Source organism: Panthera uncia, chromosome A2, assembly GCF_023721935.1.
Source record: "Panthera uncia isolate 11264 chromosome A2, Puncia_PCG_1.0, whole genome shotgun sequence".
In the NCBI taxonomy this organism is placed as follows: domain Eukaryota; kingdom Metazoa; phylum Chordata; class Mammalia; order Carnivora; family Felidae; genus Panthera; species Panthera uncia.
This window is the reverse complement of record NC_064816.1, coordinates 3,875,560-3,886,657: the sequence shown is the minus strand read 5'-3', so window position 1 is coordinate 3,886,657 and position 11,098 is coordinate 3,875,560. Positions and strand designations below refer to the sequence as shown.

The following is an 11,098-nucleotide window of genomic DNA, read 5'->3' as shown; positions in this document are numbered from 1 at the left end:
CAGTTGGGATCCAGGTTGGGATTCTTTGCTGCTCTCTCTCTCTCTCTCTCTCTGCCCTGCTCCCACTTGTGCGCACATTTTCCCTCTCAAAATAAATAAATAAACATTAAAAAAAAAGGAACAAAGGTGGATATATTCCTGCCAGCCAGGGGATCCCTCTCCTGAACCGTGGAGAAGAGACATTGCCCAAGCCCATCCTGGGACTTGATGTGCCAGCTCTCATGGCTTACTCTGTCCTTATTTTCATTCTTAATTATCTATGTTCAAAGCACTGTAAAAATGGACAGGCTACACACTGTATACTCACCACACAAAAGGGATGTCCGCTGTAACAACAATTATCACCAGAAATATGTGAAACAGGGTGTTCTATACCTAAAAGGGAAAGAGCATTAAAAAAAAACAAAAACAAAAACATGAGTTTGTGGGGCGTCTGGCTGGCTGTTGTAAGAGCATGCGACTCTTGGTCTTGGGTTGTGGGTTCGAGCCCCATGTTGGGCATGGAGACTACTTAGAAAAAAATATAAATCATAAAAAACACGAGTTCCCTAATTTCCAGGGAAAAGGGTAGAGCGGGGTTTCTCAGCCTTGACCCTACTGACATTTGGGGCCAGATCGTTCTCGGTTGTGGGCAGTATCTCCAGACAATGGCAAGCGTCACCTGAGGGACACAGCCGTCAGAGCTGAGAACCACTGGCTTTGCAGGAACTCTTAGGACCCTGCCAAAATGGCAGGAAAGGCTCCTTTCTCTTGGCGAGGCATTCATTGATTCTATTTCAGTTATTTTAAATGTTTATTTTTGAGAGGGAGACAGAGAGAGACAGAGTACAAGCTGGGGAGGGGCAGAGAGAGGGAGACACAGAATCCGAAGCAGGCTCCGGGCTCTGAGCTGTCAGCACAGAGCCCAACGACGCGTGGCTCGAACTCATGAACCGTGAGATCCTGACTTGAGCGGAAGCCGGACGCTTAACCGACTGAGCCACCCAGGCGCCCCTTGTGGATTCTATGTTAAAAGCAGAAGCTTCAGCTCCTAGGAAAATATACACGTGGCCGACAAGACATGAAAAGCTGCCCTCGACATCCCTGATCATTAGGGAAGTGCAAAGCAAGACCACAGTGAGATAGCCCACACACGCATCAGGATGGTTATTATTGGAGACACAGCAAACGAGCGTTGGCGAGGGTGGGGAGTGACTGGAACCCTTGTGCACCGTTGGTGAGAATGTAAGCTGGTGCCCGGGGCATGGAAAACAGGGTGACGGTGCCTCAAAAAATTGAAAATAGGGCTCTGGAAATCCCACTTCTGGGTCTATGCCCAAAGGAACTGAAGGCAGAGACACAAAGAGATATTTGCACACGCGCCCCCGTGCTTCATGGCAGGATTATTCACAATAACTGAAACACGGAGAAAGCAACCCAAGGGTCCAGCGACAGATGAATGGGTGAACAGAAACGTCACGTATACACGCAGCGGAATATTAATTGGCCTTAAAAAGGCAGGACATTCTGGGGCACCAGGGTGGTTCAGTCCATTAAGTATCTGACTTCAGCTCAGGTCACGATCTCACAGTTTGTGAGTTTAAGCCCCGCACTGGGCTCTGTGCTGACTGTGCAGAGCCTGCTTGGGATTCTCTCTGCCCCTCCCACACTCATGCCTTCTTTCTGTCTCTCAAAATAAATAAATAAACTTAAAAAAAAAAGAGATAGAACATTCTGGCACCTATTAGAATATGGATGAGCCTTGGGGACATGATGCTCAGTAGAATAAGCCGGACACGAAAGGACAAATCCTGTATGAGTTCACTTATATGATCCCAGGGGAGTCTCGTCCACAGAGACAGAAGGTATGTGGTGGGAGCCAGGGTGGGGAGTTAGCCCTTTGGATGCTATTAAAGAAAGTTAGGAAGAAAAGGGGAAGGACGGAGAGCAGACTGACTTATGTTACGAGGAACCCTTATGGTTCCTTTGATAAATTAAAACATGGAGTTTCCACATGGCCCGGCACCTGCTCTCCTCAGTTATATTACCCCAGGGAACTGAAAACCTACATCCACACACAAACTCACGCACAAAGGTGCATAGTAGCACTATTCACGAATACCCAAAAGAACGAAACCAACCGAACGTCCACCGGCTGATGAACGGATAAACAAAAGTGGTTCATCCACACGGGGGAACATTATTCAGCCTTTAAAAGGAGAGAGGCAGTGACACCAGCCAAAATGGGGAGGAACCTCGAACACACGACGCTGGGGGAAGGAACCAGATACAAAAAAGCCACAAGGGGTGTGAGTCCATGTGTGCGAAACGTCCAGCACAGGCTCATCCACAGACAGGAAGGGGGACCGTGACTGCCAGGGGCTGGGGCTGGGGCTGGGGCTGGGGGGGAGGTGCCGGCTAATGGGGGAGTGTCTCTTCTTGGGGTGACGGAATGTTCTGGAACTAGACAGAGGTGATGATTGTGCAACATTGCGAGTGTTCTAAATGCCAGAGTACTTTGTACACTTTAAGATGGTTGGAAATGGCCAGTTTTTATGTGAATTTTACACTTCCCTCCCCCGCACCACCTCCCGCCAAAGGAGAAAGAGGCATGAAGCTAAGATTGAAAAGAACTGAACCGAAGGTCAAAGGTCGGCAAGAGGACAGGGCTGCAGAGCTAGAGGGAGCCAGCCTGGGAGAGTTGGGAGGGAGGAAGCGGGGAGGGCCAGGAGGCAGTTTGGCTGCGGGCGGTGAGTGCTGTAAAGAGCGGATGGGCTCATGTTCTGGAGGCAGCTCTGTATTTGGTTTGGATGTGAAAATCGATGAGACGGCCCCAAGGCTGGTCACAGCAGTTTCTGTGGCCTGGAACTACCGTCGGGTTCGCAGCCCCACTGGGGGATACGTACGTTCTCTACCAGCCCGCAGTCCACACCGCGCCTGCGCACGGCCCCCACGTATCCGGGATCCGTGTATTCGGTCGCCTTGTTCTTGGAGGTCACCCTGGAACGCGCTCGAGAAAAGTCAGACAGAGGCCAAGCCAAGGTGTGGCTCTTCTGCTGTGCTTCTCGGTCCCTCTCAGGGCTGCAGGCCCCTCGCCGGCCAGGGCTCAGCAGACACCTGGCAGGTACCACACTGGCTGGGCCAGGTTCCGTCTCGTGGGGCCCACAATCTTTTGCCAAAACTAACACAAGGGAAGCAAAAGATGAACGAGTTGCCAGATGGCGATCTACCAGCCCGGTGGCTCTGGACTCGGTGATATCTGGGGACATTTGGGGTGTCGGGATGCATCGGTGGAGGGGCGCTCCTGACATGGGGTGGGTGGGGCCAGGGATGCCCTACACCCCACAGTGCCCAGGGTGCCAGCCCCCCCCCCCCGAGAATGACCTGGCCCTAAATGTCAGCAGCAGTAGGGTTGAGAAACCTTGATGGACCTCTTTCTTTCTCATCTCAATGGGTACCCAACCATCCTTCTTTTCCAAAGAATAGTATCTTCCTTGTCTTCATTCTCGACCTCGCCGCCTTGCATGCTACGTGATGGTTCTCTTCTCTCTCTTCATATGGCTTACCTTCTCTCCTGTTCTCTGTCCCTAACATGCAGTAGGTGGGACTGAATATTCCCATCACCCAGGCTTGTCACCAAGTGCGTACAAGCCATTCTTGGCCCTCCTCGATCCTTCCTGACATCCACTCCCACGCAGTTCCCGTTGATGTCCCTCATTGACTCCAATCAGTCAGAGCGGGATTTTGTGGCTCGTAACCACGATCCTGGACAGAAACACCAGGTTCCCACCGTGTAACCAATTTTCATTTGAATTTTAAAGAACAAGGTGATGTCCAGGGGCTGACATCCAAGGAGCAGCACTGTTTGTATTTCCAAAATCAACAACCTGTTCTCGGATGATCGCCAACAAAATTTTTTTAAAAACCACACATATACCTATAGATGCGTTCCAGAAATTGGCCTCGTAATCATAAACATAGACTTTTTGATTCACTACTAACAGCAACACCGAGCCAGCGATATGTGCCGATGTTACTTCCGGTACGCCGACCTAAAAATAACGACACATAGGAGATCCGTGAGTGCATCTTTTGAGAGGATTCGGGAAGTAAGACGTCTAGATGCACATTTAAGAGACATGCATGCTATAGCAAGAGCTGTGTGGTTCCTAGGTGCTGGGAACGGTATATCCTGGGGTCGGAGCCAAAACTGGGCGGTTGGAGTTGGTGTTTGGTGCCCTCGGATACCTGAATTCTCTCTAATCCCCTTCTTCCTTACCAAAACCTTCTCTGAGGGTAAAGCCTAAAGAGTAAGTAACAGACGATGAGCATAAATGATAAACATGTCGCTTATAAGAGAGATATTGGCATTCTAATTGATGGCAAAACCTTCTTCGGCTAGGGGCCAGTGGTAGAATTTCTCAGGGTAGTTACTGAGAGGGTAAAAGTTTTTCTGTTTTGGTTTAGGACAATTAAGGGAGGGCCCAAGATTACTGTATGTAATCTATCCTTAACTCACACACTTCCAATTCTCTTCAGAATTGTCTCTCTCTTTTTTTTTTTTTTTCAGGAAAAAGAATAGAATAGAATAGAATAGAACTAGAATAGAATCAATCCTTCCTCTGGCTTAGAAATTGCTCTTAATGTCTTTCAAGAGGTACATTGTAATATAAGCCCCCAGGCTTACAAAAACAGACTAGTGTGATATTTCCAAACTGTATCTCCCCCCCCCCCCCCCCCCCAGAGTTACTATGTTGGGAATCTTTCAGATGGTTAAGTAAAATAACTACCTTTATTGATGTAGGGAGGGAAAGTGGAAGGAGACTACTTTTGAAATTATCTCTTGTGAAAAAAATTTGTCTTCTGAAATAGACAATAAAAGAGTTAAATTAGGACAATTTCATACAAGAAAAGAAAAGAGACAAAGATAGACACTCTAAAAATGTTCTGTTGAAACAAAATACCCCCCACCTTTTTTTTAACAAGGAACCATTGAAGTTCTATCTATCTATCCATCTATCTGTTTTTGCATGAGTAAACTTCTATAGACTGGATATTTGCATTCTTGAAATAACATTATTTTAAAAGTGTGACCATGTCAAATATAAAATTATATAAATGACATCTTTTATATATGTGACACTTGCCTTACCCAGGATGAACTTCAGTTTTGCCATTTATATGATTCTAATCCCACTGAAGTAAAAGGTTTCAGACTAGGAATGTGTGTGTATGAAAGAAACAATGTGTTCCCTCAGGCAGGAAAACTTTTAAGAAGTGAAAATTCATCAGGGTGCCTCGGTGGCTCAGTCGGTTAAGCATCAGACTCTTGATTTTGGTTTAGGTCATGATCTCACGGTTTGTGGGTTTGAGCCCCGCATTGAGGTCTGAGCTGACAGTGCAAAGCCTGTTTGGAATTCTCTCTCTCTCCCTCTATCTGTGCTCCTCCTCTGCACTCTCTCTCTTTCTCTCAAAATAAATAAATAAACTAAAAAAGAAAGAAAGAAAGAAGTGAAAGGCCATCCATGAACATGGTATATTGCTTCCTTATCCAGAGCTCTTTCTCCTGTCCCCTCCAGGAGAGTTTTATGGTTTTAGACAGAAAGGAATTGCTGAGTTGATTCTTATGTGTTTTAAAGTTTTTGTTGTCACTGGGAATGATGTTTTTCATAACTGCTTTTTTTGAGTGTTCATGGCTAGTTTACGAGAGAGGTGTTGAATTTTTTTTTAATGTTTATTTTTTGAGATAAAGAGAATGTGAGTGAGTGCACAGGCTCACATGTGAACAGGGGAGGGGAAGAGAGAGAGGGAGAGAGAAATCCCAAGCAGGCTTGGTGTTGACAGAAGAGAGCCTGACATGGGGCTTGAAACCCACAAACCGTGAAATCACGACCTGAGCTGAAACCAAGAGTCAGATGCTCAACCGATGGAGCCACGCAGGTGCCCTGAGAGGTGTTGATGTTTTTAATATCTGTGTTGTATTTGGCCATCCTGCTGTACTCAGTGCTGCTGGTTAGTTCTTTGGATTTGGCAAAATGCTGTCTCTTTCTAATGTGTTTTGTATTTCACGTTTTTCTCTTGTCATAGTGCATTGGCTGGGACCTCCAATACATAGTTGAATGAGAGTGATAGGATTCTCTGTTATTTTTACCTTTATATTGTTTCTTTTACAGGGTGAGATACTTTCAGCAAGTATCCAGCTGACATCAAAACCAATAAAACACTGGGGGAGAAAAGAACATCATGGATTGTTGGGTGGAGCCACCCCCAAGACTTTCTCCTCTGAGCCACCAGATTCCATGTCCCGTTATTCTCCCCCGTCTCCCTCCAGTGCTGCCTCCCAGGTCTCTCTCTGGACCACAGCCTCAGCCCCTCACTTGTGTCCTTCTGCTGTCTCCCCTCTCTGCTTCCTGTTCTCCACCCAAAGGTCTCAGGAAGCATGTGCTCTAGGAACATCAACAAGTTATAATTTTAGGTTAACTGGCAAGAAACGGGATCGTCGGGGCGCCTGGGTGGCGCAGTCGGTTAAGCGTCCGACTTCAGCCAGGTCACGATCTCGCGGTCCGTGAGTTCGAGCCCCGCGTCAGGCTCTGGGCTGATGGCTCGGAGCCTGGAGCCTGTTTCCGATTCTGTGTCTCCCTCTCTCTCTGCCCCTCCCCCGTTCATGCTCTGTCTCTCTCTGTCCCAAAAATAAATAAAAAACGTTGAAAAAAAATTAAAAAAAAAAAAAAAAGAAACGGGATCGTCGTGTCTGAGAACATGTGCTGACCATTTTGACAGATTCTGCCAAATTGTCCCCCACAGGAGGGGGACCCACTTTGGCCTCATCCATGTTTGCCCTCATCCTCACCAGCACGATAGGCAAAACGTGACACTCCATAATTTTATTAAACATTAGAATGTCTCATGGGGCACCTGGGTGGCTCAGTCGGTTGAGCATCTGACTTCGGCTTGGGTCATGATCTTGCAGCTTGTGGGTTCGAGCCCCGTGTCGGGCTCTGTGCTGACAGCTCAGATTCTGTGTCTCCCTCTCTCTCTGCCCCTCCCTAGCTCACGCTCTGTCTCTCTGTCTCTCAAAAGTAAGTAAACATTAAAAAAAAAATTTGAATTTCACATCAGTTCACGTCACAAAATATGATTCTACTTTTGATTTTTTTTCCAATCATATAAAAATGTAAAGACGATTCTTATCTTGCCAGCCCGGCAAAATCAGATGGCAGGCTGAATGTGCCTGGGAGGCCACAGTTTGTGACTCCTGCTCTAAAGCAGACATGATGATGGAAAGCTGTCCGACACGGTTGCCACCAGCTACACTGAGTGCTTGAAATGTGGTTAGTTTGTGGCTTTTTCACTGTATTCAGTTTTAATTAATTAAATTTTTTGTTTAATTTTTTTAATGGCAGTACAATACACACAATATAAAATCTGTATTTCAAACTTATTTTAATGGTGATAAAATATACATAAAATAGACCATTATCATCATTTCTTTAGGGTGCAGTTTGGTGGCACTGAGCACAGTCACACTGTCGTGCAGCTGCCCCCGCCATCCGTCTCCAGAACTTTCCATCTCCCCAGACTGAGACTCTGTCCCCATGAAGCACTGATTCCCTGCCCCTGCCCCACCCCTGGCTCTCACCATCCACTCTCTGTCTCTGCGGACGGGACTGCTCTAGGGACCCCTTGCGAGTGGGGTCACGCAGGATGTGTCTTTCTGTGTCTGGCTTCTGTCACTGTGCACAGTGACCCCAGGGTCCATCCACATGGTGGCAGGATGTCCTTCCCTTTTTTATTTTTATTTTTTATTTGAGAGCGAGTGAGAGAGTGCGCATGAGCCAGAGAAAGGGCCGGAGGGAGAGAGAGAGAATCCTAAACAGGCTCCACCTGTTTCCATCGGGTGTGGAACCCGATGCAGGGGACTGAATCCACAACCCAGGGATCATGAGCTGAGCTGAAGTCGAGAGTTGGGGGCTCAACCCACTGAGCCACCTGGGTGCCCCAGAATGTCCTTCCTTTTTAAAGCTGAATAATGTTCCAGTGTGTCGGTGCCTCACCCTGTGTTTATCCATTCAGCTGCTGATGGAAACTTTAGATAGCCACGAGTGGCAGATCAACTTTCAAGGAAGGACAGAATTCACATCTTATCAGGAGTAGCTGAGTCCTCACTTGGCCCAGGGCCTGGCCCCATCCCTCCCCCCTTCCGTGGCCATCCCCTCGGCCAGGCCTTCCCACCAGCAGTCATGTCCAGACTCTGCCTCCCTCACTACGTAGCCTCTCTCTCTCTGGTGACCTTTCTTCTCTCTTCGGTCTGTCTTGGCTTCCGGAGAGAGTGCCATCAACCTTGGACCTCTGTGTCCTTGCTTTCTCTCCCATCTGCCCCGCTGCTGTGTTGGCTGTTTTCCCCACCCACGTGCCCTGCCTTCTCCGTGACATCCCTCCCCTCCTTGGCTCCTGCCTTCCTCAGCCTCTAGGTCTCCTGCTTTCCGACCGCCCTTTCTCTCCTCCCACCGGATTCACCAGAACCTCTGGCTGCTGGACATGTGATCCCCCAGTGACTATGCCGTCACGGTGTTGCCATTGCTTTGCGTGCTCGGGCCCCCGTGATGACTAATCATACCAAGGATCTCTGACAGGAGGCACCGCAGTGTTGTGATCATTTTAGTTTATTTGCCGGTGTTTTCCTCTCTCTTCCTTTGGCCCCCACACCAACTCCGAGCTCCCTACAGACCAGTAACCAGCAACACAGGACGGAGAGCCATCTTCTGTAACGTTTGTTGAATGAATGGATGAATGAATGAGGGCAGATCTCACGTTTTAATAGAAAGGACGGTAACAGGACATAAAAAGGTCACTTACCCTAGATACAGGGCTATGTTTTTCTTGCAAGGATGTTTAATCAAGCGTGGTGTCCTCGATGAAAAATACAGATGGTCCTAGAGAGACAGTCACACAAATCTTAAGATCAGTGATAAGCACCCGACGAGAAGCAATTTCCAAATATAAAACATTGAAAGTGTAAAGGCGAAATTGAGGTAGGTGGATAATAGCGATGTAATTTTCCTGTTTTTATATCACACACTGGTTAGTCAGCTGTCATGCGGTGGGGGAGGGGAAGCTGGGTGAAGGGTACCTGAGACATCTCTGTGCTGTATTTGCAACTTGCCGTGAATCTATAATTAGGTCAAGATAAAGTTAAAAGAGATTCACAGGCTAATGATTCATATCTCATTCCTTATGTATGTTACTGCTTACTTACATACATACGATCAGTTATTCGACAGAGAGGTCAGAGGACGGGGAATTATAAAGCTAACAAGGTAGAAAGCAGGCACTTGGAGAGGATTTAGAAATGCAGACATCGCTTCTGAAATAATGCCATGTCAGGAGGAAACGCACTTTAGCTGATGAACTAATTCTTTGTGCGTCGTAGGGCACAGAGGGTGAAAAAAAAGTGCCCTCTTGCACCGCGTTATTTACGCAAAGTAGCAGTCTGCTTCCTGTTACTCCAGAGTTAAAATTAAATGAAACTGGAGAAAAGCTCAGGTGATCTGAGTTCTAAACCCACTTCCACACCTCCTGGCTTTCTTCATGTTACTTGATCTCTTTCAACTAGTTCTTTAGTGAAACGGGAAAGATGAATCTCTACTTCAAAGCGCAGTGGTGGGGATTAGATCGTGTTCTGTGCCTGACACAACACTGACACCCAAGAAACACTAGGAAGTGTTAGTTCTGGAAGTGAAAAATGAGACTGAAGTATGGAGCCACATACCCCTTGAATTTGCTGACTAACATGAAACACCTTTCCTGTCCTCACCGTGTGAATACTAGAGGTAAGTGACAAGAGAGACCATCTGTCATTTTTATTCAGCATGACTCCTACCAAGGTACCTCTTGGCTAACTCTAAAGCACCTGTTCCTGATGCTTTAGGGTCATGGGAGCCCCTGGAAAATCTGGTGCAACCGTGGGCCTTTCTCTCCCACAGACAGACCTAGGTATACACAAAAATGGGGACGTAACTCCCAAGAGCTCATAAAGGCGCATTTGCAGACCCCATATTAGGAACTCCTACTCCCAGGTTTTTGGGGGTTTTTTGGCTGTGGCCAGGGGCAGGGAGACGGTGCTGGTGGCTGGAAAATGTTGGTACAGCATCTTGACGTGTGCCAAAAGCACCTGGAGGCTTGATAAACCACAGATTGCTGGGCCCCACCTCCGATTCAGTAGATCCAGGGAATTCTAACAAATTCCCAGGTGATGCTGATGCTGCTGGTCGAGGACCACACTTGGAGAACCAGGGTGACGAAATGGGAGAATTGGATAGAACCCGTCTTTTCAAGTGTGGAGACAAATCCCACCGGTAAAACTTGCTGGAGACCTCTACTTTTCACTTGCTGGTTTTGTGTCTTTAGGTAAGTGTGTCTTTAATTTTGCTGGGTCTGTTTTCACATCTATAAAACAAGGTTGGGGCTCCGGGGTGGCTCAGTCGGTTAAGTCTCCAACTTTGGCTCAGGTCATGAACGTGGTTCATGTGTTCGAGTCCCGCATCGGGCTCTGTGCTGACTGCTCAGAGCCTGGAGCCTGCTTTGACTTCTGGGTCTCCCTCCTCTCTGCCCCTCCCTGCTTGCACTGTCTCTCCCTCTCTCCAAAATAAATATTTAAAAACAATCTTAAAAAAAATTATTATTAGAACGTTAAGGAATTACTGCCCATGGACTTTGTTGTAAAAGTCAAGTTAGGCCATGCACCAGAAGCTCACATCTACTATTCCATGGGCAGACAGGGCCCTGCCGAACAGCTTACTCCAGGCAGGGTTTGCCGGAGGGCAGGAACTCGGCTTTAGCATCTGACTAGCTCCGCGGCACCCTGCAAACAGTATTCACTGATCTGATATTTACCAAAATCTAAACATGTTCTGAGTAAGGAGTGAGATAAATACTCCATACCCTCATGGAGCTGATATTCTACTGACAGCAGTAGACAAAACATTTGTCAAAACAGTAACAGAAGTTAGTGGTTGATAGCAAAAACCGGTAGGGGGTGGGGGCGCTGTAAATAAGATGTACTAGGTGCCCCTGGGGAGCTCAGGCAGCTAAGCGGCCAGCTTCCGCTCTGGTCATGATC

At 47.4% G+C, this 11,098-nt stretch overlaps 1 protein-coding gene across 1 annotated transcript in view; it reads right to left on the bottom strand.

The window, feature by feature from the left end:
• The window catches only part of CATSPERD (cation channel sperm associated auxiliary subunit delta), a 43,457-nt gene that overhangs the window by 31,320 nt on the left and 1,039 nt on the right, over positions 1-11,098 (bottom strand). Inside the window, exons 2-6 of the mRNA XM_049639697.1 lie at positions 9,749-9,803; positions 8,836-8,912; positions 4,770-4,842; positions 3,917-4,031; positions 308-375 (exon numbers count right to left, since the gene is read on the bottom strand). Coding sequence (XP_049495654.1) covers positions 308-375; positions 3,917-4,031; positions 4,770-4,842; positions 8,836-8,912; positions 9,749-9,803 — 388 coding nt within the window. The remainder of the gene's footprint in view (positions 1-307; positions 376-3,916; positions 4,032-4,769; positions 4,843-8,835; positions 8,913-9,748; positions 9,804-11,098) is intronic.